Source organism: Homalodisca vitripennis, chromosome X (genome assembly GCF_021130785.1).
Source record: "Homalodisca vitripennis isolate AUS2020 chromosome X, UT_GWSS_2.1, whole genome shotgun sequence".
NCBI lineage: Eukaryota > Metazoa > Arthropoda > Insecta > Hemiptera > Cicadellidae > Homalodisca > Homalodisca vitripennis.
Window position 1 is genome coordinate 25740610 of NC_060215.1, and position 23773 is coordinate 25764382.

A 23773-nucleotide genomic window follows, 5' to 3' on the forward strand; every position below is an offset into this window, starting at 1 on the left:
GCAGGCCACACTTAGTGGCCTGACAAGCTGAAGAGCAAAACAGTGAGGGCCACTATGTGTGGCCCACTGTATTGCACAATTATAAAATTCAACAAGTAGTGGCTGGAGAGTGCTGCAATCTCTCAGCCAAATAAATAACTAAATTAATATTTCTCTGTTTGCAGCACATACCATAGTAAACATTGTTCACAATTATGTTTTATCCAACTGTCAGTTTCACTTTAGCTGCTATAGTGTATCGTATCTACTTATTAAAATACTAGTGCATTTGGAGGATTAGAAGCTCAAAATATGGAAACAAGATTATATTCTGTTGATACTAGACACCTACTTGAGACTGATTGTATTTTTATTTACTGTAAATAAAAACACTTTTAAACAGATCAACCTATAATTTAAATTACATATTACTTGATTCATTTCAAAGCGCAAATAATAAATCGTTTCAGTTTAAACCTTTAATCTAATAAAGTTTGTTAATTTTTGGAGAATTTAATTTAAATCACAGTCATTTAAAGAGCCGAAGGTTAAATACAGCCATTCAAATGCAAGAAAATGACGTACGTGGTTACGCAAGCGCAGAGTGGTGACGCAGAACACAGCCGACCACTGTGTGTGGCCTGGCGGGCTGAGAGGACAACCACCTGAGACTAAATACACTCTGAGCAAAATATAACGTTTGGCGACATAAATGGCCTTCCGATTTCAAATGATTAATATTACTAATATTTAAATCACAAAGTTGAACCCAGTACTTCAATTTTGGTTCTATACAAATTCAAATTGAATAAATAGGATCTATCATAATTCTTTGTTTGAAGGTTATTTTTTACCACAACGATTTGGTAAGATTTGTTTATTTTAACCTAGTTTGTAATTAATTATGTATTAGGTTAGTTCTTTACCTGAAGAAGAGATCAGATTGCAGATCTCGAAACGTAGTGTTACTGATTTCTTGTTTCACTGAACGATGGCAAATGTCCGGAAAAATCCTGTTTCCTATCATAATTCATATCTCGAGTTTTATGATCATTACTCTAATTGAAATTGTGAAAAAGTTGTGTGTGTATATATATATATATATATATATACTGTAAAATTTAATAAGTGTGTAAAAAATATGTTCTATTTTCAATAAAAGCATTGTTATGAATACAGGGTGTAGAAAACAAAACTTAATAATACGGTAACAAATGGAAACTGACTGATAATTTCAGAAACACACGGAACTGTTTACAGACTGTTAATCTTACAATGGGTCTCAAATTTGCCACATTTGTTGTGATAAACAACATCTTAATTTACAATTCTGTGAATATAAAGGTTTTAGAAGGGAATAACAAATACATAACACATTTTTGTGTTGATTGACATGTTTTCTTGTGGCTCTATTTACACATGACATCTAATGACACGCTTGTAAGGATTAACACCGGTTATGACTTGTGAAAACAAAACAAAAGCATGACAAATTATGCCATTCGAAAAAAATAATGTTATGATATTGAAACTGGATTATTACACACACACACACACATTGTAAATGTACACCCGAATACCGGACAAGGAAATACCAAAGAACTAATGTAAAAAATCTTTTAGGTTCAAGTGCACGGAGGTTCACCGATCGGACTTGTTCTCGTGTTGAAACATAACAATATCCAGACCAGCTATATATATATATCAATTTAATACCCCAGGACGTTCTGTGAGTCACAATACTGTTATAAAGTTGGAAAATGTTCTGATGCTGTTACAAAGTTTAAAATTAAATTTATTTAACAAAACTATAAACACTTAGTGCAATTCAGACGGAGAAGTGATTTTTAGAAAATCACAACTCAAAAGTCAAGACGTTATTTGAAAGTTTTCTTCAAATTGCAAAATAACCTGTATTAAGTTTTTCAATTCCAGCATAACGTATCCAAATGGTGCACTGCAGACCTCTAGTATCAACATAGATTAAATAATCATGTGTTCAACATCTCATCTTCACAGACCCTTGCTTCTATTAAAAACTTATTTATAACTTATTTGAACACGACAACACCAAGTTTCATATGGAATCATTTCTCCAAAACTACTAAAGGAAAAAGAAGCAAGCGATCAAATTAGAAAATAGTAAAACACTGTGACCTGATAAACTCTGTAATAGAGGCCATCCAAGACAGGATAAATACCTTGCAAGTTTTCTCTACTTCGTGACAATCCATGTCTAGCAATACGTTATTGAAGGGTGAAGGTATAAGGTAATGTGACTCAGAATAAAAATAACCCAACTACAGTTAAAGGTTTTGGTAGAATGCAAATTTACAGGTAAGCGTATCTCCTGATGAAGCGCAGCTTGTCATACCTCTAGGAAATCCTTCAACAGAGTTGTTCGCCGTTTTTCTGCAATGTCGATCTGGTTCTCCAGGTCACCTCTGTCAGTAGACTCTGCCCTTTCGATTTTCCAAGACAGATTTTCTATTTCTGCCTCCAGCTGAGCTTGCTGGTACTCAAACTGAACATAAATAATTTTAACATACAAGATTTTCATTATAATTCAATCAAATGAATGTTTTATATATATATATATATATATATATATATATATATATATATATATATAATCATCATTTAATTAAGAAATCATTTGTTAATAAATTAACTAATTTTATGCATGATTTTATGTTTTATACATGAATTACAATATTTTAGTGTCAAGCCCCTTTCCAAATAGGAACATACTCAATGAGTAGGAGACCATTCCAACCCTAAAACACCAAAACCACTTACAATATATTTTTATGCGAACAATTTATTAAACATTATGGTTTTCTTAAATTGGAGCAGATGTCATTTTTTTAATTCAGAGAGTGTATTACACCTCAAACCTCAAATTAGGCAGAATCGTTGATTTCGTCACACATCTGTGTAACACAAATAATGAGTAGTGCTGTTAGCATCATACTGGTGCAAACAATCATAAAAGTTAATGACAAAACAATGAGGTTGCAGGGTCAAAATGTACTTTCAGAAGTAATAAACAGGAGCGCTGTTAATGTCTTAATGGTGCAAACAATTGGGAAGGTTAATGACAAAGTAGTGGGGTTGAAGGATCAAAATGTTCTTAACTTTCAGAAGTAATAAACGGGAGTGCTGTTAATGTCTTAATGGTGCAAACAATTGGGAAGGTTAATGACAAAGTAGTGGGGTTGAAGGATCAAAATGTTCTTAACTTTCAGAAGTAATAAACGGGAGTGCTGTTAATGTCTTAATGGTGCAAACAATTGGGAAGGTTAATGACAAAGTAGTGGGGTTGAAGGATCAAAATGTTTTTAACTTTCAGAAGTAATAAACAGGAGCGCTGTTAATGTCTTACTGGTGCAAACAATCAAACTTAGCAAACCTATCAGGTGACTAAAATAACTTTGATCATAGTTACAATACAAAATTTAAGCCAATTTTCAATATCCCATACAGCGACCGCGCCTTGGAGAAAAAACTCCAAAATACACGGCAAAAAAACTATACAATTAGTTACCTCTAAAATATAAACATTTAATCAATTCAAAAACATTTAAAAGCAAACTACAAATTTTTTGTTAGAAAAAAACTATTATAGTATTGATGAGTATTTTATGGATCCTGAATTTTAAAATTGGATTTTAGCATAGATTACATCAAGTTCGTTATGCTAGCTTGACCTCTTTTATGTATATTATTATTACATTATATTCTGACAATGCTACCTGTTTCTATAGTAATGCTATTTATAAACGTTTATGTAACAATAAAGACTGATTCTGATTCTAATACAGAATAATAAAATCAAACATAGAAAGGAAACTCCCCCCCCCCGCCCGTTTGGTTTATCAATAATGAAGAAAACCAATTGGTGTTTGGAGATGCTCATTGTGGTTATTCATGAATTGTTTCACAGTGGTTAAAGTGAGAAGGTAGAAGTGATTTAAGTGAGGTGACCCAGAAAAGGCAGTATTTGTTATTTGACTGTCTATATAGGGTAAATTTTGGCTAGCCTTCTGTGTTGTTTGTTATTCTCTACTCACTTAAACTTAACATTTATTAAAAACATTTAGATTGATTAAAGCACCTCTATTGAATATAATTCCATAATTATAGCAACATCCACATTCCACAATCACAAACAGGAGTTTTAACCAAAATTGATTATTTCATTAATATTTTAAATGCTCAAAATTAAGGATTCTAATTTTGAAGGCATTTCATCATTGAAATTAGGGTTACTTAATTAATTATTAACCAAACTTAGGTTTATCTAATAATATTTATTTAATTTCATGTAACATGACTAATATGGGCTTATTATTGTCAGTATACAGTGGAACCTCGATAAGTCGGATTAATCGGGACCCGCGGCCGATCCGGGTTAGAAAATCCGGGTTAGCCGGAGAATTAGGTAAAAATTAATAAAATACGGTATACTTACAGATAAACTCCATTATAATTGTAAAAACATCAAACATATGCACATTTAATTATTATTAATCCTTACAGTACATTTAAATAACTGTTCATTTCCTGGTAAAAAACTCTGTCAGCTTTGGTTGTGCCAATGTCGTCTGCCGCTTGCGTGCTGTGCGATCCCGCAGTCTCTTCAACATGAGCAATTCAGTCGGCGATGTTTCTGCCTGCCGGTAGTGTACAATACAGTACACTACACACACAACACGGGCACAAGCGAAAGGGGTGAGGTAGGAACGGTACTGAGGGGCCAGGCGTGGCGGTAGCGTTGGAGAGGATTTGGGGAAATACGCTTCTGTTATTGTTTCCGAGAATCCGGGACAATGACCGCCACTCGGCCGCCGTGTGCCATGAGTCACACATTCACTGTCGTACAGTCCCATCAAATACTAATGCTACATCAATTCATGGATACTTTACAACTCAAAAATATTACGTTTTATTATTGAAATGTTTGTCTGATTTTTTATTTTTTAATTGAAAATCGGTCCGGGTTAGCCGGACTTCCGGGTTAACGGGGACCGACTTATCGGGGTTGTACTGTACTTGGAATTCTGCTGCAGCTTTTAAATACCTCATTCAAACAAGGTCTTTAACAACCCTAAAAAATCATTTTAAATTTCACTGATCTTAAATTGTTCTTGAGAAAACAAACAAATGTAACATACTGAAATAATCATTCAAAAGTAAGATTTAAGATTCTCTAATGATTTGAAATTATTTATTAGTTAGTTTAACCCTTTGAGTGCCACGCGAAGTGGTGGGGGTCATGCAGCCAGTGCCAATCATTTGTGACAGGCCATTCCCCTCAGTGTCAAGCACTATTTTTATATTACTGCAGTATTTTACTAAAAAATTAACACCTTCCTTAAAGATTAACATAATGGGACACTTTTTGCTTTGTTATTTAGGACAAGATACAGGCTACAAATTGGTATATATATATTATTTTGACCATAAATTAAAAAAATATATTTATATATGTGTAAACAAAAATACAAAAACAAAAAAAACACATTTTTTTGTTTAAGATACAAAAAGTATTTATTTATTTTTGTTTTATGAGTTTTATGTGCCAATTTTATGTTCCCCATGTTAGTTGGAATACATGTACCAAGTTTCATAAAAATACATTTACCGGTATATATAACTGAGTTTTGAATATTTTTTTAAATATATCTGCAAAATGCTGAAAACCTGCCCCAACATGCACGCTTTATCTTATTCATGTAAAATATATTTTACTAGTTTTAAGAAATTAAATCAAGGTAGATTATACAACAAATACTGTTATTTATTTATTATGAACAGACTTAAATTAATTACTTTGGCCTTATTTCATTAGGCCTATTATACTAAATCCTTCAGATGAAATAACTGAATGAGTGTTTTTATCATAAGAATGAATTAATGTATTTTGCGGTCAGATTCCGTTATATGCCACCAACGCTTAAACTTTTTTAGCTACTAAAACGATGTAGTTGAGTTACAGAACATTACTAACATTCCATCAATCAACAAGCATTTCCAGGTATTGCGATCGGTATTGTTGTCGCTGTTATCTTATCTTTCTCGAGAATCCCGATTACGGCAGGCCGCGCGGCATCACATGATTAGTTAAGTTTAGGTTAGTTTAGTTAAATTAGCGTTGGGGGCATAATGTTAGTTCTGTTACTCAACTACATTGTGTTATAACGTTCTAAGTTCATTAAAAAAAGTTTAAGCGTTGGGGGCATATAACGGAATCTGACCTATTTTCGCTTAAGGGCGATCTGTTCCTTTTACTCATTTCGGCAAACTATACCTTATTCAATAATGAAATTGAACTGAAGTAATAAAAGTAGAAAACTTTTAAAACATTAATGGAAGGTTGGAAAGGATAACAGGATTTCGGACATTTGGCATTGTTATATGTTACAAAAGGTATAACACAAATGCTATACAAAATGTTATACCTTTTGTAACATATAACGATGGCAAATTTCTGAAATCCTGTTATTCTTTCTAAGGTATACTTTCCAATTAAATTTAAATTTAAATTCACACGGCCCAAGTATGACAAATAGGAATATTTTACCAATTCCTTGCGAGGGCCAGGCTCCATGTAGTACGCGTAAGGATAGGTGTACTGAAGAGTGTAACGACACTTCGCCAGCAGTGTAGCCGCATCCATCAGATACTGCCAGTCTATCCACGTACCAGACGCAGTCATCACTTTCAGGTTGATACGACTCTTGATCTTCTCCAGGGTCTGCTCCTCTAGTTTCAAGCTTTTAGAATGGTTCTCCCACTATAACATCAGAAATCAAATCATCACATTTTAAATCACAATATTTCAAATAAGAATGTCAAGTAAGCTTTTTTATGTTTATATATACATATATATATATGTGTGTGTGTGTGTGCGTGTGTGTGCGTGCGTGCGTGCGTGCATGTGTGTGTGTGTGTGTGTGTGTGAACTAGTTTCCAGAAAACTAACTATATTAAGGCATAGGTAGCAAGATCCGTGGTGCAAGCCTGAGGCTACAGAAATTCCTTGGACTGGTGAGATCTTAATGAACTTTTAATGTATAAACCCTATACTGTTTCAGTACAAAACTACAAAACCATTTTTCAAATTCCGGGCTTATAACCGATCAGAAATTTCAAATTTATTGAAGCAAACATTAACTATACTACTACAATTCACAAATTTATACAAGTAACTATGAGTGTGCAGGTGCACGAAAATGTGTATGTGATTTATGTATGGAACATTGTTAGAAACTAACTGCATGCGTGGGACAACTTGATGTGTATTCTATAAAAATAATTATAGAAAAAAACTTTATTATACTCTACATTTAAGAAATTTAAAAAATAAGTTTTACTAATCAAGATGATATATATATATATATATATATATATATATATATATATAAGTTCCTCTCTAACTAGTAAAATTTATTATTTTTATTTACTCACTATTTAATAATAATAATAATAATAATAATAATTTATTTGCCGTTAAGCAGGGAAGCATTGACAAAGTCATAATTCACATGTATACATACAAGCATGTCAAGTACAACTAAGTCTAATTAAAATTATAACTATACAAAACTTGAATAATATTAATTCAAAAGTCTATGATATTCAAATTAAAAAATTCGTCAATGGAATAAAAGGGATTATTTATCAGCCATTTATACAACTTTTTACAGAAGGTTTTCTCAGGATATTTAATGATTAAGTTTTGTAATTTATTATATATTTTTAGTGAGATGACAATGTGGCTATTCAATGTTTTAGTCAATCTACAAGAATTAATGTTTGACTGGTTTTTAGATCTTGTGTCATACTTATGACTGCTTGGTTTAAGCATATCAGAGTTTTTAAAAACATACAGGATCAAGTCAAAGATATACACATTGATCACTGTAGGAATATTTAAGCTTACAAATATGGGTTTACAATGTTCTAAGGGCCCTGCATCAGAAATGGTTCTGACAGCTTTTTTCTGTAGCACGAGAATTTCCTCTATCCTACTGCAGTTTCCAAACAGAATTATTCCGTATCTGAATACCGATTGAAAATTTGCAAAGTACACTGATCTAATGTAATTTTGATGAATGCAATAAGTTAACCGCTTTAATAAAAATATTACTCGAGATAATTTAATACTTAAATAATCAATATGTGGTCCCCAAGTAAGAGTCTTGTCAACATAAATTCCTAGAAACTTTACGTTAGTAGAAGGGTTATCTTTTAGAAAGTTTTCATTAAATTTTCTCAAAGAAAATGAGATTTTTTGTGTTTTTTCTTCGTTTAAATGGAATCCATTCGACATGAACCATTCAGAAGCCTCTTTTAAAGTATTTAGACAAAGAGATCTAAGTTCTTCAAGGTTTTTATTAGAATTAAAAAATGTAGTGTCGTAAGCATACATATAGGTTTTACCTTTAACCGAATTTGGAAGATCGTTAATACTAATTAAAAAAAGGAGCGGCCCCAGTACAGAGCCCTATTTATTTGACAAACTAAAAAAACACAAGATACTTCAGAAAATAAATAAAAATTAAATACTTGCTCCTCAGGCCATGCAATGTATGTAAAATTACACAATACTGATTGTCTGTAAAGAGCTGGTAAAGTATGAGAAAAGAAGAAAAATGTAACAAAACAAGAAATTTATAGTATACAAGTACCTTGTAAAGAATAATTTTTCCGTCTGGACAGTATAAGAACCAGTGAAAATATAATTGTAAATTTCAACCATATCGAACGTCGGGTATTTAGTGATTCCATCTGGAATTGGGGCTAAAAGTGTTATAGAAATGGCTAATTTTAGCCTCATGAATTGAAATAGCTAATTGAAATGTCCTCCTCATGAATTAAAATGTATAAAATTACAAACAGAAGACACAGACTAACTTGAAAAAGCACATTTATAAAACATAGGACAACTCAATGTGTTTTAAGCAGCTCACTTGACTTTGGCAAAATATATCCTTGGCATGACGATATTTAAAACACGCGCATATAGAAATAATTCGAAAATTGCCCCAACATTATGTAACATGGTAAAAAGAGACAGAACTTGATGTTAAAAAAATAATTAAAGTAATGTAATCAAGCAAAGAATCAACTCTATATGGCACAAAACAAGTACGTAACTCAATGAATCACGAATAATAGCACCATAAACAACAGCAACAATTAACAGGGTACCAATGATTGCAACATAAAGAATTCAGTAATGGATGAATTTTTTTTGTGGAACAATTTTAACATTTACAAGTTTTCTAGTTATTACAGTGGAATTTACCATTCTTTCCTCAGATGTGTAATACCAACTTATTTGTGGTTTTTTACGTTGGTGACCACTCATGCTATAATTTATTCAATATACAATAATGTGTTAATATTAATGTAATTACAAGCTTAGATTTAGAATAGGCTAACTTAAATTTTAAAAACATTTTTCCAGTGAAGTAACAAATTGTGACTGACTAGCATAAATAATCATTACCCTCTCATAGTAGTGGAGGTACTTCTTCAAAGCTTCTCTTGCTTGGGCGTGTATGGACTCGTTGGCAATGTTGGGATTCTCTTTGTATCGAGAACACTCGTAGTACTCCGAGCCATGAGACTTCCAGTCGCCCAGACACATCCAGCAAAAGTCGTGCTTGCAGTTGTAGCACTGCATGTGGTTGCAACCGCCGTTCTTCTCGATGCAGATATGACAACGAGGGCACTGAAAATATTAACCTTCCTCAATTTTTACTTTGATAGTTTAATTTGTACAATAGTGTCGAAATTGATATGGATACTCCAGTATGTGATTATTCAAACAGTGTAAGGAGTTTATTTAGTAAACAATAAAAACATCAATATATTAGATTGTAGCCAGAACGTTATCATCAACACAGGCCGGGAGGAGTTGCTGGCCACCTGTCTACGTGGAGTTGGGCGAGCATCCTTTCAGAGCAGCCCAGGTCATTCAACTCGTGTATACACTGCTGACGACGTCTTTATATCCTTTCGTGTTATACGCAATTAAAAATATTACTATTTATACATGTAACATCTCGCACAATCGTGTTTTGTGTCAATGTGCGAGTGATATTTGTTTATTTATTTATATGTGGCGTATTGTGTTAACATTTCATAACAAAGCCATCCACCACCACAGCTACTAAGGAACGAAGATACTAAGGTTAACTTTTGAAACAAGTCACCATAAGAACACAAACTTAGATTGGATTGATGGTAGAACACATAATCTATTTTATTTTAGACATTATAATCAATCCTGGGCTATCTACAATGAATTATAACTCTTTTCTTGTAGTAATATACCTTAAGATTCCAGAATATAAAAAAACATTGATTAAATTTTAATAAAACGGTCTTTGGCAACTTTAGAGTTTGGTTAGAATATAGACTAGCGCTGTAAGGGTTAAGAGTTATAAAGTAATCCTGTATGTCCATATTCGTTTTTGACAGCATAATTCCAAATTGCATTCATTATAAATGAAAATCTTTGAATAATTAAATAAATCTAATTCACCACTTCAATTTAATATAATAGTTAAGATACACTATGACTAGACACTCTACATATATGTATATTCAAATACTTATTTTTGTGTTTCATACACTTACACTAGATGCAAGTATAACAGAACTATGAACAATAATAAGAAAGTACACCTGGACTACTAAAATCAATTTCCAGGTTTTTGTTCTCTCTTTTTATACCATTAAATAAACACTTCTAGGTGAAAAGAAGACCTGCATTCAAATACTGGCACTGAGAAATATAACGCCATGTAGAAGATAAATGTTCCGTCTTCTATATCAGAGAAGTAAACTTGTTTTTTTTTTCTACATCTAATAATCTATACAACTCAGTCTACAGAAAATATTAAGAGTTATACTTTCAACTCTAATATTTTAAGTGCCTTCTGAGTGGTATCAATACAATATTTTAGTAAACCTATCAAGTGTATAATAAAATTTAATTAATAAACCAAAACAAATAAAATGTTTAATTGGGAAACATTTTAAATTCCTCGTGTTGAAAATAATCATTATGACTCACAATGATAATTCACATTTTCGAAAGACAAATGTTTTATTTTCTCTTGCGTTTGTTGATTAATTGTGCATTGTACAGTACAATGAGCTGCAGAGATTTAATGTGTTTAACTATTAAAATGACTGTTTATTGTCTTTTATGTATAATTAATTTCATTCATTAAGATAACACATATGCTAGTTACATGGTCTGAACTAATGTTCATTAGTTTGCTTTGATCCTGTTGTCCTTATTCAGAGGCAACAAGCAAATAAATTGTTTCTTTTTTTAAAGGATGGCTAAATTGATTTAACTTTTTATTTCTTTGGATGATTTTGTTATAATTGTTTACATTTTATTTAATGACGGAACATGAAAACTTATGTAACTCTAAAATTGATAGGGTATTGTGCAGCGATATTGATATATAATTAAAGTGACAGTATTTGTACATAAAGCACTGAAGTTTGTATTATTCGGAAAGTAACAGCTCTTTACGCATGTCACGAGAAGTACTGGGGGTAGCACCATTATGTTTACATCAGTTTACAATGGATCAGTACACTTCTAATTATGCAAGGCATCGCTCGTTCACACGATCAGCTGTAACCTCGAACATGAGTGCCGTAACAGAAAATCCTGCCAAGTGTGAAGTGTTTGTTGTTATAAGATTTCTTTGCGTGAAGAAGTACTTATTCACCAGCCGAGATTCATCATGAATTGTGAGCAGTTTGTGGCACAAACATGAGTGAAGATAAAGTCCGTCAATTAGTGTGGTTTAAAAAAATGGAAGACCAAACATTCGCGATGGAGAAAGGAGCGGTAGGCCTACTATTGTCAGTGATGACCTACTGAACAAAGGATTGTAAAAATTTGTAAGAACCGTCGCATCACAATTTCGGAACATTCCGATCATTTTCCTGAAATTTTTCTCGGTCATTTACACGAGACGGTGAAAGAACTACTAAGCTACCACAAGTTTTTTGGTTTGTTGGGTGCTTAAACTGCTTACTGATGACCATAAAACAGAAAGAATGTTCTGCCACAGACATATGACTTAAACAGAAGTTTTTAACGGGATTGTTGCCTACATGAATCCTGATACAAAACAGCAGTCAAAGCAATTAAAACATACCACTACCAAGCAAGCCATAAAAATCCGGTCAAATTTTGTCAGCGAGAAAAATTATGGTTAAAGTTTCTTGCTTGCTAAGGGCATCTTACTCATTGATTTTATGGAACATGGTACTACTATCACTTCTGAAACCTACGGTTACACTAAAAGACTAAGAAGAGCAATCTAAAACAAGTGTTGTAACCTTCTGACATATGGTGTTGTGTTTGTGCGTGACAACACCGCACACAGCTTGAAGAACAAACATCCCGGATTAGATTTGGGAAAAATGGCAGAAAATTACTGATGTGTTGAAAAGTGATTGATCCAAAATTGCAGGATAGAATTTGTACCAAATCCTTAACCTATTTTATATTTTCTAAACCACATGTTTAATTTATATATAATTTTAATTTCTATTAAATTTTTTTATATGAATAATTTAATTTTATTGAACAAAATTTTTTCTGTTAAAATTATGTACAAGATCCAGAAAATCGTAAAATAAATTGTGAGATTTTCTTGAAGAAAATATTTAATGACAACATACACAATTTAAAAGTCCTATATTTCAAAGCTTTTCAGATTTGTGGAGTTTTGTTCAGCAATTCAAAAGAGGAATTTTAATACTCATGTATGTACAAGTACATACTATACGGTATATAAATTTCAAAGACATGGAGACATCAGTTGATTATTAAATTCAACACTAAAAGATTATTTTTAAGATTTATATATCATTCAAGTTGATAGTCAACTTGAATATAGTCATATTTTATACGCTATATTTTAATGCAGATAAAATAATAATACACACAATTAAGAGTATACTTAATTTTTTTAACATAATCTTTTAACTTAAAATATGTTTTATACTTATAAGTAAATTAGCCCTGGAAGTGATATGGCAAAATTGTCATAATGATACAGCAAATATGAAAGTTCTGTTTATGAAATTTTAAAAAGGTATAAAAACACATATTCAACGTATCAATCAAAACATACCAGGTTTGTTAAAAAAGTATCCAACCTTTTTTATGTTGAGAATTGAAATTATGTTTTTTGACAATGGGATTTGATTATTTTTTTCTCTCCTTTTATTACAGGGACATAATTAACCTAAAATTAAATTTCAGAAGTTATCTTAGTTTTTTTTTATTTTGTGAAAAAACTGTATTAATAACTGTGACTAAATAATAAAGGAGTGTTAAATAGTACAAAATAATGGCCCCATTATGGGAAGAGTAAAATATTTTAAAATTATCAGTGATACCTAGACCTACCAGCTTGGCCATGTTTTGAACTTCTGTAATTTTCTCTGTAAGTCCTCTGCACTATAAAGGCAAATTAGTAACACATTTCATAAACGACAAAATAAAAAAAAATTAATTATTGTAATCAATGTAGGTTATTGTAATATGATTTATTGAGAAATCACTACTTCACAAGAAATTATACATGCTTGAACTGACAGGTAGAAGAGAAAGATACCATCTGACCTTAGTTTGTTATCAGCTAGTGATAGCTCAACTGATAAGAGTACAAAGAACCTGGGGTTCATCAGTTCAAATCTCAGTGAGGATTTTTATTTTTGCACCCTAATATCACAATGCTAGCTAAACTTTTAGCCATTTACTACCATTTAAATAATTTTTGCAAGTATTTTTTACAAGAAGATTTTAAATATTATTGACGTTTATTAATTGATTTATTGACAAGTTGTCTGCTACTGCATAAAATAATAAGTAGTGTAATTTATTTTCAGTGAATTTTACAATTAGTTTTCTTTCACTTACCGATTTTTAAACCTATTATTATTAGTGTGAGGTAGTTTTACTTTGGAGGCAGTGTATAATCAAATTTATGCTTTTTTAATAACTGCGTAAACTGTATTAAGTTTTTATCAAACCTGCTTTGAAAGACCTCATTTACTTAACTTGCATGTTCATATTATGATATTAATACAAACATTGCTATGTTTAATCCTGAAAAAACCTTGCACTGACAATACAGTGTGAATGTTCTGTTGTTTAGTTGTATAGCACGACATTATTTGTACTATAGATAAAACAGCAGTAGAGATTAACCCTGGAACTGGCGGTCATATTTCTCTCAGTGGCAGAGTGTTTTAGTACTTCATACATTGCCTTATATTTATTTTATTATTACATGTTTACTATAAAGTACCTATAACTTATTATATATTTCTTTATTCAGCATTGTTCAAGGAACATTTTTCACATAATATAATTAAAACAAAAAAAATACCCTTACTCTACCTCTTCAGGAAAAAAATGTTTTTTTAGAAAAAAGAAAAGTTAGTTCAAAGTTTTTGATTTGTAAAATTGTTGTTAGTGATACGCAAAATCCAAAATATACAAAAGGAAGAGCATTTAATTCTGAGTAAAAATAAAACAACACATAGTTTATAAGGTATTTACTTTTACATGTGGTAAACGATACAAAAATCATACACTGACATTTGTAAGTGCTACTTACCAACAAAAGTAAGAACTTCAAAGCTCACTTGGATTTGTACAATCTTGTAACTATTAGTTTATATCAATTTTCTATTTTTTAATTTTTTATTATATATTTTTTTATTATGTTCTGATTGAATGTCTAAATCGGAATCCTCATCGTTGCTTATTTCATGTACAACTAGTTCTCGAATGTCACTTGAACGATCGCGGAAATTACGATCCATTATGTAACACGCACAAAAAACTTACTATTATTGTGTCATATACACAATCATCATTACAACGACCTCAAACAAACAATAAACCAGACAAAACACCATGCAGGTAACGAAATAACAATAGCCGAATGAACCAGTTGACTTATCGCTGCGCGCGCGCAACTAGCGCGGTACGCGGGAGAATGTAAACAAACAGTTTAGAGATTACAAAACGTATGGACGTGTAACGAAACGATAAAATTATTTATTAGTGTATTATTTACATAAATTGAACCTTCCTCTTTCGATTGGTATCAATGTACAACTAGTTCTCGAATGTCACTTGTACGATCGCGGAAATTACGATCCATTACGTAAACACGCACAAAAAACTTACTATTATTGTGTAATATACACAACCATCATTACAAAGAACTCAAACAAACAATAAACCAGACAGGACACCATGCAGCTGACGAAATAATAATAGCCGAATGAACCAGTTGACTCATCGCTGCGCGCGCGCAACTAGCGTGGTACGCGGGAGATTGTAAACAAACAGTCAGAGATTATAAGACGTATGGACGTGTAACGAAACGATAAATTATTTATTAGTGTATTATTTACATAAATTGAACCTTCCTCTTTCGATTGGTATCAATACCGATACTCTTTGATCGTGTTTTAAGTACGTAATATTGAGAAATAAAAGACGTATTAAAACGCCCGATATCGGGCGCTGCCATCTAGGATGCGACTAAAACGCCCGATATCGGGCGTTTGCCAGTTCCAGGGTTAAGATAGGACCAAAACACTCTTGTGGCAAATGTTTAAAAATTGTAACCAAGAACAGTAAAGCAGTTCTATGTCAGATTTGTTTCCAGTGGTTTCATTGTAAACGTATTGATAAATCAAATTAAATTTATGGAAAATTAAAATAACAATAGATTAATGTTTATGTTCAGATTGTATTATATCCTAATTTGATGACCAGAAAGATGAAGATCATAATTTGGTTAATAAGGAGTTGATGGAAAAATTAACAAATCAAGACACACGTAATAAAGTTAATGTCTAGAAAGATTTGCCCATATTTAAAAGTGAATTAATAGAAATGGGTGAGTTAGGCATGGTCAGCCCTACTGAGTAAACTACAGCTATATGCCCGAGACAATAAAAAGTTTTATTTGATTTGAAGTAATAACTAGAGAAACCACAATAGCAGAATGTGGTTTGCTTCTATGCTGCTGTAGTGCTGAGAAGCAAAAATGAAATTTATTTAGCTAGGCAGTGTGGGGAGGCATTAATTTTTCAGAACTATAATAACACAACCTTACGTATTCGGTTCATATATCAGATATAGAAAACGAGCTGAAAAATGTATTCATACGTGTCAAAGAAATATGTTGAACAACCTTAAAAAATGCATTGTAAATTTTGAATTTATTAGTTAAGAGACAAGTAAATGAGTCATAATATACAACTCATGTCAATTCCAGGGTTAAATTTACATAACAACTTTATAACAACATTTTTTAACACATTTTATAATCATATGTTCATTACAATTTTTGTAAAGATTTCATTTAAAAGAATTAATAAATACTTACATAAAAAAATTTAATACTAACATAAAAAAAAATTAAATACTTACATAAAAAAAATTAAAGTCTTTTCATCTTAAAGAAGTGATCCAATATTCCGAATCATAGCATTCCTTGCAAGATAATTGTAATTAGTTATGTATTATCACAACATCAAAAGGTTTCATTCCGATTTTTGGTGATTTGCATTTCGTTGAGCTCCATTACGTCAAATTATGAAGACTTCAGTTGAAATGAGGACTAGGACACCAATAGCTACCAGTTCATGGATCCAGTTCTTTTACCAAGAATCAATGGAACCAAGAACGACCTGTAGGAACCTGTAGGAACAGTACTAGTTATAAGTTTACATTTATCATTTCATTGAAAAATAACCAAAAATATTTTTGATACTTCTGATGAATATTTTTGTACAAAGATTAATAAAACGTGAAAATGGTTAGTTGTACGGCTTTACTAAGTTTCACAATAACACCATTTTACATATTTCCAGTATCTATTTGTGGATTATGAGCTGTAGATACTCACATCCTTGGTGTGTGCACTGATGTAATTAGCAGTTTCACTGTCATCAGCACATTTTGTGAGCCATTTCTTGATAGTACTGCAGTCCGTGGGTGCGTGATAGTCAGTGCCGCACTTGAAACTAGAACACGTCACCAATACGGATTACCATTCACAGCAATTCACAACAGCATACATTATAACACTTAACACACATCGAGTTTAATTTAAAACAGCAAATAAAATCACGCATCAAAGACGTGTAAAAACTGGTTAAAATGCCTATAGATAAAAGATGAGATTTTAGTGTTAATATAGAAAATAAATGTTAATATAGAAAACACACAATCAGGTTTTACACATATTAAAAATATGTAAACCAAAAATCTCTGTGTAAACCAATCAACACTATCGGGCAATCTTTCTCTCTCCCCTTCCACAATTTTCGTCAAAAGTTAACTTCAATCAAATTATTGAAGTTCAACCTAACTATTTCAGATTAATCATCAAGCAAAGATATAATGGTTCAAGCCATTGAGAAAACCTTAAAAGTATGAAGATAAGAAGAATAGTCCACCTAATAAATAAGAGAACCGGAGGCCGCCCAGGCAACAGACTGGGTTCCAAGTTGTGCTCTGTTCACTTAGGGCAATAAGCTTAGAAAAGCCATTGCACTTGCTAATGTGGGGTTGGAGCTGCCACTTGTCAAAACCCCATTTACACCCACCATGAGGAGAGATAGCGGGTACTATATCACAGTCATATCGACATCTTGGAATATTAGCTGTGTTCCAGGCAGTGTATAGCACTCTCTAAGGGCTTGTAAAACCCCTTTAACACTACGGGAATTCCATCTGCTTCAACAGTCATTCTCCACAGTAAACCGGACTTACCGATCAACACCTTTATCTCAATATCTTGACATTTGCAGTTAGTGATGTACCACTCCTGGACACACATGAGGTTGCCCAGATGTGGTACCTTAATTTTTTTTAGTATCCAGTGTTGGTTCAACTGGAAGGTATAAACAAGTCGGATATGAACTTTCTCTCAGAACTCTCGACCTTATACTATACCGACTCTCCTTTTCAATCTGATCCTTGCACAGGCCAATGGCCCATGGCAGATAAGGCTAAGCAGGAGAACAGAGCCTTCCCTTAACCCTAGGAGCATCTATAAGAAATTCTAAAGTTCACACTGTTTTAATACAGTTTACACGCCTCATTTCTAAAATTTATTTAAAATCTTAAAATTTAGACATATATAAAGTGTTATATATTACATTTTTACCAAAAGGATCATTTCAAAACTGTCAAATAATTTTTACTTTCTATTACAGTTTCAAAAACTATTACTTCAATGTATAAAATGTGTTATATATAAAAAAGTAATTCTACTATAAACACAGTAGACGTGTTATGACATTATGAGGTGCTACTCATAATGTTTTTTAGATTTCAGAAAGAAATAAAACTGGCACTTATTTACAAACTGGCAGTTGTTATGTACGTTTGCACTGTACGATTTTACTACATGAAGCAATCTGGTGTCGGGAATGCAAACCAATTTTGTCATTAAACATAGCAAAATAAACTAAAAATAAATTATTTACAAAAGAATTCAATTTTGACACAACAAAATCACTTTGTTCAGTTTCCATGAGAAATGTCTCTGACGTCAATTGATATTCATGGATTGCCCACCGACTATGAACACTTATCACAATTTAAAACTAAAACAATAATTCACACAATAATACATAATAACTTAACAGAACATAAATTGGTTTGGTTACAGGCAGACTACTGTTTCAGCTGATCAAGTGATGCAAAATTTACAGATAGAAACAATGCAGACTGGTAATCATTACAAGCTAAAAATAAATAATAGACCACTACACAACCAACTACGCTTAAATTAAGAAGGTTAAAAAATTCTTTTAATTTAATGTTGATATAAATGTCCTCTAATTCGTTCAGCCAATGGGTTATTAATAGATTATACTCTGTGTCAAAAACAGGCAAAAGTCACAAAACACATTGCCGAACCTGCGTATTGTGGACAACTTGTACACCTTTCACATTAACATTAGTACATGCTTAGTGACTAAGATCCACTGAAGAAATCCTGAGAATGTAATATTCCACAAATAAACAACAGAAACAAATCATACTCCAATTTACAAACAGAACTTTTAACCCTTCCCACGCCATAGATGGATATATTAGAATAAAAACTGACTTTGATCAAAATGCCAAATAAGTTATATCCGATATTATAGATTATGTCTCTTGAGGGAGTTTTTTAGTTCACAAAAAGGCCTTTGAAATGCCCGGTGCACACTCCATGCTTATCGTGGTTGCCAAGGAAGTATTTATAAATGATCTTCACTCTGCGGCAGGGGGAGGCGAGCGCCCTTCGTCTAATTCCGACCACCTGCTCGTCAGATCTGCGTCTCCTACAGAGCCATAACCAAACATATCCGTGGCGTTAGACAAACCGGATTCATTACTGCATACTCGGTTGTCACGAGTGCACGTCGACCATGTATCTCGTTATTATTCTTCATTGTGTGATTAGTTTGAAATATTTATCTTTTTTGATAGTAAAATGTAATAACACTTTTCATTTAACTACATTTTTTAATGAGATTACAATTTATTTAAAATAAACAGTTTTGTAAATAGTTATTTTTTTTATTTTTATCAATAAATACGCTAGTTTTAAGTAAAATGCCCTGTTTTATACTTTTTTTTACCTTTATAATTTAGTTATAGTAAAAATTAGCTTTGAACTTAAAGAAACAAATTTTTTTACTTGCGTTGGCGTTATAGAAAAGTTAATGGATTTATTAGTGGCGTGCGAAGGGTTAAGGCATTTTCCAGACCAAATCTATTGCTATGTTTATACGTTTACAGGTCGAGAAGGTAGGAAAGATTACCAAAAGATAGTCTTGCAAAATGAGCAAATGGCTCTCTTGGCCTGAGGTTCCTTGCTGCGCAGCACCACCTGGCAGTTCAACCCGGGACAGAACCGCAGCTGAGGGTGCGACTTGACGTAATCCCTGAACGTGAACTGCTGGAACTTTTCCCTCAACTGGGGCTTGGTTAAGAGTGTGAGCATGAAGTCTTCTGTTGCTAATACCTCGCAGTCTTGAGCCATGCATGCGATACCTGTGACATACATAAATATTGTTTATACTATCTAGTCTGCAGGAGTTAGTTCTGAAATAATACACTAATCGCTGAATGTGCATTTGCATCGACAAAAAAGGTTAGTATTTTCTAGCGATTATTTTTCCAAATTTAATACGTTTAGCTTAAAGAAGATTATTAAGAATTTTTTTTATTTACGGAACATTTTTTATTATTAATTGATATAATTGATTTATTATTAAATATAAAGTTTACTATAAAAAAAAGTTTTATGCCACATCTTTAAAAATGTTCCATGTTTGAACATTCTCTTAAATTAATAACATAGATTTCTGTGTTTTATTATTATTTATTAAACTTTCATGTTCAAGTGATACTGTTCTTTTACTATCTTACGTTGAGATTTCTTAAATATTGCACATTGTCAATTCAAGTTATAAATATAAAACACTGTTTAACAAATGGATTTATATTTTTTCAATTGTTTTATAACATTAGAAGCTTTAACAATTTTGCTTTACAGATCTGCAATAAATGTCTTTAACAAAATGTGGTTTTGTGAAAAGGTTCCCAGTGCCTTCTTAACCACCCGTCAGATTAACTGACCCTTTCCAGGAAGACATGATTAGAATTAACTTGTGCCATGGTAACGACAGACCATCGAAAAAGACAGACTGTCTCCACATAACTCTCTGTATTTAAACGTTTTAGTGTTTGTTACTGCTATTCACAAGTTGCTGTACTAGGACCAGTTAATGAAATCTCATTTGGGCGATTAAATGATTATTATTATACTGATTTGTTTGTAAATATAATGATTAGTATTGTATTTTTATACTATCAATTAAATTACTGCAGTGGTTTTTACCTTTATGAGGTTGTGTTTTTCGATTTTAGGTTACCCAACTGATGCCCGGTCCTATCATGGTCGTTGAGAGGGTGCTTTGCTCAATTTAATACAATGCGATCTATTGTGGGTTTTGAAAGTATTTTTATGTTATATTCATAGTCTATTAAGATAATTTCCCTGAATACTAAAAAAGTAGAAACAATTGTTTTACTACTTCATGTAAAATTAAAGGCATTTAACCCTTACGATCCCAACGTCCTAGTTTTAGGACAGGGGGTACAATTGCGTTTGATCCCAACGTCCTAATTTTAGGACGTGAGGTACATTTGCATTTGATCCCAACGTCCTTTTTTTAGGACGTCCAGTAAAATATTTTTTAAAAATAGATTTTAAATGAAAAACCTTTGTTCCATATATCAAAATATTCGTAAAGAACCGTTTTACAAAGTTATAGTAACTTAGCACATGAATGGTTTGACATAAAAGAACAAAGACCCCCTAGACCAGATTTTGACTTTGGTGGTGACGAAGAAAAGCAAGGTGGAGGTAACAACTTTTTGGAAAAACTGCCAAATAATATGCAAAGAAACTGTTGTGAATGTAGTGCAGCAAGTACCAAAGGTGGTGGCAAAAGAAAAAAGTCATTGTACATTTGTTCTAAGTGTAAGAAAGGTTTACATACCAAGTGCTTTCCTATTCACAAGTGTTAGTACAAATTCTACATGGTGCCTTTTTATTATTTTTATATATTTATTATTCAATATCTTTTGTTCAACTATAATAAAACTTTGTAATTTAATTATTCTAAACTTTTATATTATTACAAGAATTTAGATTTAGATAAAAACCCATTTGGATATTCATAACTAAATGATAGGACAAATATATTGCAGAAAAACATTTTTGGCACATTTGACATTTAAAAAAAATATATTTTTTGTGCAGTTATTTGTGGTTCAAATGCAATAAAACTTTGTATTTTTATTCATTATAAAGTGTTGTTATAAAATATAATTTTGGATTTTGGGTACATATTTTTTTGGATACTGGCAACTACAGGATAACACAAATTTTTGAAAAAGTTTTTTTGGTAACATTTTTTTTTCAAAAAAAGATTTTTCTGCGTGTATATATATATTTTGATTAATGCATGTGATAGAGAGTAATGTAAGAGTTAATTTAAAAAGATTTATAAAATTCCATCTATAAATAAAACTTTTATGCAGTTTTTAGTAAAGTCTTACATTTTCACAAAACGAGGCCTGGGACTGGGGCAGATGCACCAGTGCTAGGCGCCGGGACTCAAGCAGATACAGCGCGAAAAATGCCTGGGATCGAAAGGGTTAAAGTAAGCAATTTAGGCCAATCGGTAACATGCCCACATAAAAAAGGGCTGAAGAAAAATGTTTACAGTATGTATGACAGTTATAGTTTAGGGATTGACATGGTTTTTATTCACGACTTAGAGAAATTATATTTTTAAATATTATAATATTAAAATATAATTAAGATAATCAAATGTTTTTTAAATATTTTTTTTCTTAACGAAATTAAACTTTACAAAAATAAAACTACAAAGCCATTTATTCATCAAGCAATAACTGGTCCACCTAACGGCTTACACACCACACACCTGCATTCAAATACAAACATGTTCGTTGCAAGGGTGGTTTCCAGGACATTAAGTAAATAACCAGCAAGATGGATAAATTTAGGGTAAACATGACTTTAAAAAGGCTTTCTGCTTTGGATCTCGGTAGGAGCAATATTGTACAATTCTGGAAGCCAGAGAAGTGAAGTTGCACCCCTAATTACCTATCTATTACATTGTGTAGAAGTATGTGTTGAAATACCCTTTAGTGTTTTAGGTATTTTACAGTTATAGTTATTTTTAAATTTCTTTGGGAATTATAAAATATTTACATTGGAGCAAGTATAGGAACTGAAATAATATATTCTAATTAATTTAGTTTTTTCAAAAACAATTAATTGCAAAAACTGATTTAGACATATAGTTGAAACTACTTTGTTAATTATAACATTAAATACTTTGTATTTCCTGACAATAATAATTATTGACTGAACTGCCAGCAAGATTTAATCTCACAACATTGTCACAGACCACAAATACTATGATAATTAATGACCACATGGCTGTAATCAGTGTTTGCTCAGAGCAGACTGGGACTCTTATCAGCTGTTTGCTTTGCAGTGATTGACCTTTGCTTTGACAATAAATAGAATGGTTTCAAGCTAAAATAGTCTTTTATTGAGAGCACTTTGACAATTGTAATTATTTATTAAAATAACTGTTTTATATTTTATTACAGTAATTGAATAATATTACTGTAATTGTTTACAAGAAAATGTATTGCAAACATATTCTATATCATGTGCCAGGCACACCGGCTACTGAAATATTTCATAGTCGATAATTAAGGAATTGGAATTTAATGAAAATTCTCCCATTTGGGAAAGGACGCATTACCTTGGATTTTTCTGAAAGATTTTTATATATGAAATTGTTTTAATGCATAGTTTGGTCCACTAAAATATTATGTCAGTAATATATTATTACTTTTTATGGGTAAAATAATTGAAGACGAATACTATATAGATAAAAATATACTTAATATTTCTACACATTTAAATAATACGTAGAATGTAATTTATTCAAATGTAAATAGAGGAGAAAACCATTTTCACACATACGTTATTTACAACAGATGTTATGACAACTTACAGACATTTAGAAGCAGTAACATTAATTTCGTGTTTATCTACTAGTATATGCACTGAGCACTAGAGCAGACGTG

At 31.8% G+C, this 23773-nt stretch overlaps 1 protein-coding gene across 2 annotated transcripts in view; it reads right to left on the reverse strand.

The window, feature by feature from the left end:
- LOC124368807 (potential E3 ubiquitin-protein ligase ariadne-2) overlaps positions 1 to 23773 on the reverse strand; it is a 53035-nt gene that overhangs the window by 22415 nt on the left and 6847 nt on the right. For both annotated transcript variants that reach the window (XM_046826200.1, XM_046826201.1), the window contains exons 4-8: positions 19894 to 20125; positions 16977 to 17094; positions 9500 to 9724; positions 6566 to 6778; positions 2354 to 2503 (exon numbers count right to left, since the gene is read on the reverse strand). In XM_046826200.1, the coding sequence (XP_046682156.1) occupies positions 2354 to 2503; positions 6566 to 6778; positions 9500 to 9724; positions 16977 to 17094; positions 19894 to 20125 (938 nt within the window). The remainder of the gene's footprint in view (positions 1 to 2353; positions 2504 to 6565; positions 6779 to 9499; positions 9725 to 16976; positions 17095 to 19893; positions 20126 to 23773) is intronic.